Source organism: Centroberyx affinis, unplaced genomic scaffold (genome assembly GCF_046629955.1).
Source record: "Centroberyx affinis isolate AG114_WGS23_722 - 3 ecotype Tasmania unplaced genomic scaffold, CSIRO-AGI_Caff_v1 ptg007341l_1, whole genome shotgun sequence".
In the NCBI taxonomy this organism is placed as follows: Eukaryota; Metazoa; Chordata; class Actinopteri; order Beryciformes; family Berycidae; genus Centroberyx; species Centroberyx affinis.
The window spans coordinates 40,001-43,028 of record NW_027283704.1 but is presented as its reverse complement, the minus strand read 5'-3'; the positions used below and the strand labels follow the sequence as shown (position 1 = coordinate 43,028).

General features: G+C 48.2%; 1 protein-coding gene across 1 annotated transcript in view; it reads left to right on the top strand.

Annotated features, from left to right (window-relative positions):
- The first annotated feature begins 451 nt into the window (after window positions 1–451).
- LOC139639477 (transient receptor potential cation channel subfamily A member 1) overlaps window positions 452–3,028 on the top strand; it is a 17,688-nt gene continuing 15,111 nt past the window's right edge. The window contains exons 1-2 of the mRNA XM_071513577.1: window positions 452–575; window positions 2,107–2,216. Of these exons, the coding sequence (XP_071369678.1) occupies window positions 452–575; window positions 2,107–2,216 (234 nt within the window). The remainder of the gene's footprint in view (window positions 576–2,106; window positions 2,217–3,028) is intronic.

Sequence of the window (3,028 nt, the reverse complement as noted above, 5' to 3'; positions counted from 1 at the left end):
GTAAAGGAGAGGGGAGCAACCTAGATGATTCGCCCAAACTTAAAAAACACAGATATTGTCCTTTTAGCACTTGTGTGTGTGTGTGTGTGTGTGTGTGTGTGTGTGTGTGTGTGTATGCAGGTTGACCTACAGTATCTCAATGATGTGATGTCAGAGGGAGCAGACCCCAACAGTACAGACAGATATGGACAGACAGTACTGCATGAGGTTACACACACACACACACACACACACACACACACACACACACATTCCTGTTGTTAATACACACTCCTTCTGATGCCATGCACCATGTACGTCCGAATCATCTGACAGAGTGGATTTGGTTGCATTTGTTTATTCCACTGTGTGTGTGTGTGTGTGTGTGTGTGTGTGTGTGTGTGTGTGTGTGTGTGTGTGTGTGTGTGTGTGTGTGTGTGGACAGATCTCCAGGGCCTGGAGTGTGGATGTGATGCGGTTCTTCCTGGACAGAGGTTCTGACCTGCTCAGACCGGATCAGTTTGGAGTCACGGCTCTTCATGTCGCTGCGGCGCTCGACTACCAGGAGATGGTCCAGTTCCTGCTGGACAGGAACGGTGTGTGTGTGTGTGTGTGTGTGTGTTTTATGCATGCACACACTTAATTAATCACATAATTACCATAATTATAATAACCACATAATTATCCTGTCAGTTTCCCAACAGCTTTCAGTTGTAATGGCAGACAGGAAATGACCTAAAGGAAGTGACATAGCTTCACTGACAGCACAGTCCAGAAGGTGGCAGCATTCTGACAGACAAACCCTTCACAGCTCTGCTCACTTTATTCTCATGTGGAATTAGAGGTTTTGTTTCGCTGTGTGTGAAGTGGAGTGTCAGGAAAGTTGACCTGACGTGTGTGTGTGTGTGTGTGTGTGTGTGTGTGTGTGTGTGTGTGTGTGTGTGTGTGTGTGTAGCGGACCCGGCGGCTCAGACCAGTCTGGACCAGCAGACTCCTCTTCATTTTGCTGCTAAGAACGACGCTGCAGCCTCAGTCAGACTGCTGGTTCAGGCCGGAGCCTCCGTCTGCTGCAAGGACTACAAACACAGAACACCTCTGCAGCTGGCAGCCAACCTGGGTACTGACACTACTGACACTACTGACACTACTGACACTACTGACACTACTGACACTACTGACACACTACTGACACTACTGACACTACTGACACACTACTGACACTACCGACACACTACCTACACTACTGACACTACTGACACTACTGGCACTACTGACACACTACTGACACACTACTGACACTACTGACACTACTGACACACTACTGACACACTACCGACACTACTGACACACTACTGAAACAACTGACACACTACTGAAACACTACTGACACACTACTGACACACTACTGACACTACTGACACTACTGACACAACTGACACACTATTGAAACACTACTGACACACTACTGACACACTACTGACACTACTGACACTACTGACACTACTGACATTCTACTGACACTGTTGACACTACTGACACTGTTGACACTACTGGCGCTACTGACACTGTTGACACTACGGACACTATTCACACTACTGACACTACTGACACTACTGAGACACTACTGACACACTACTGACACACTACTGACACACTACCGACACTACTGTCACTACTGACACTGCTGCCACTACTGACACTCTTGACACTACTGACACTACTGACACACTACTGACACTACTGACACACTACTGGCACTACTGACACGCTACTGACACTACTAACACACTACTGACACTACTGACACACTACTGACACTACTGTCACTACTGACACTGCTGCCACTACTGACACTCTTGACACTACTGACACTACTGACACACTACTGGCACTACTGACATGCTACTGACACTACTAACACACTACTGACACTACTGACACACTACTGACACTACTGACACTACTGACACACTACTGACACTACACTATACACTACTGACACACTACTGACACACTACTGACACACTACTGACACTACTGGCACTACTGACATGCTACTGACACTACTAACACACCTCTGGCACTACTGACACTACTGTGTGTGTGTGTGTGTGTGTGTGTGTTCAGACCGAAGCGAGGCAGCCCTGGTCTTGTTGGAGTTGGGGGCGGAGGCTGGGGTGAAGGACTCAGACGGACAGCTGTGTATCACCGCTCTGATTGGTCGGATGACCCCAGTGGTGAGAGACAGCCCCGCCCACTGAGCGTTATCAGGGCTGTGATTGGTCTGAAATTTTTTTTTAAATTTTATTTTCAGAATCGAGATGAAAGACAATTCCTTCATCAAATGTCCATTGTCTTTAGCAGAGATCACAGAGACAAGTTAGTAGAAGTCAAGACGGGGCAGGGCAGGGCAGGATAGAACAGGACAGGACAGAACACGACAGGACAGGATAGAACAGGACAGAAAAGGACAGGACAGGACAGGACACATTAGAACAGGACAGGATAGAACAGGACAGAAAAGGACAGGACAGGACAGGACACATTAGAACAGGACAGGATAGAACAGGACAGAACAGGACAGGACAGAACACAATAGAACAGGACAGGATAGAACAGGACAGAACAGGACAGAACAGGACAGGACAGAACACATTAGAACAGGACAGGATAGAACAGGACAGAACAGGACAGGACAGAACACATTAGAACAGGACAGGATAGAACAGGACAGAACAGGACAGGACAGAACACAATAGGACAGGACAGGACAGAACACGACAGGACAGGACAGAACAGGACAGGACAGGACAGGACAGGACAGGACAGGACAGGACAGGACAGGACAGGACAGGACAGAATAGAACAGGACAGGACAGGACAGGACAGGACAGGACAGGACAGGACAGAATAGAACAGGACAGGACAGGACAGGACAGGACAGGACAGAACACAATAGGACAGGACAGGACAGGACAGGACAGGACAGAACACAATAGGATAGGACAGAACACGACAGGACAGAACACGACAGGACAGGACAGGATAG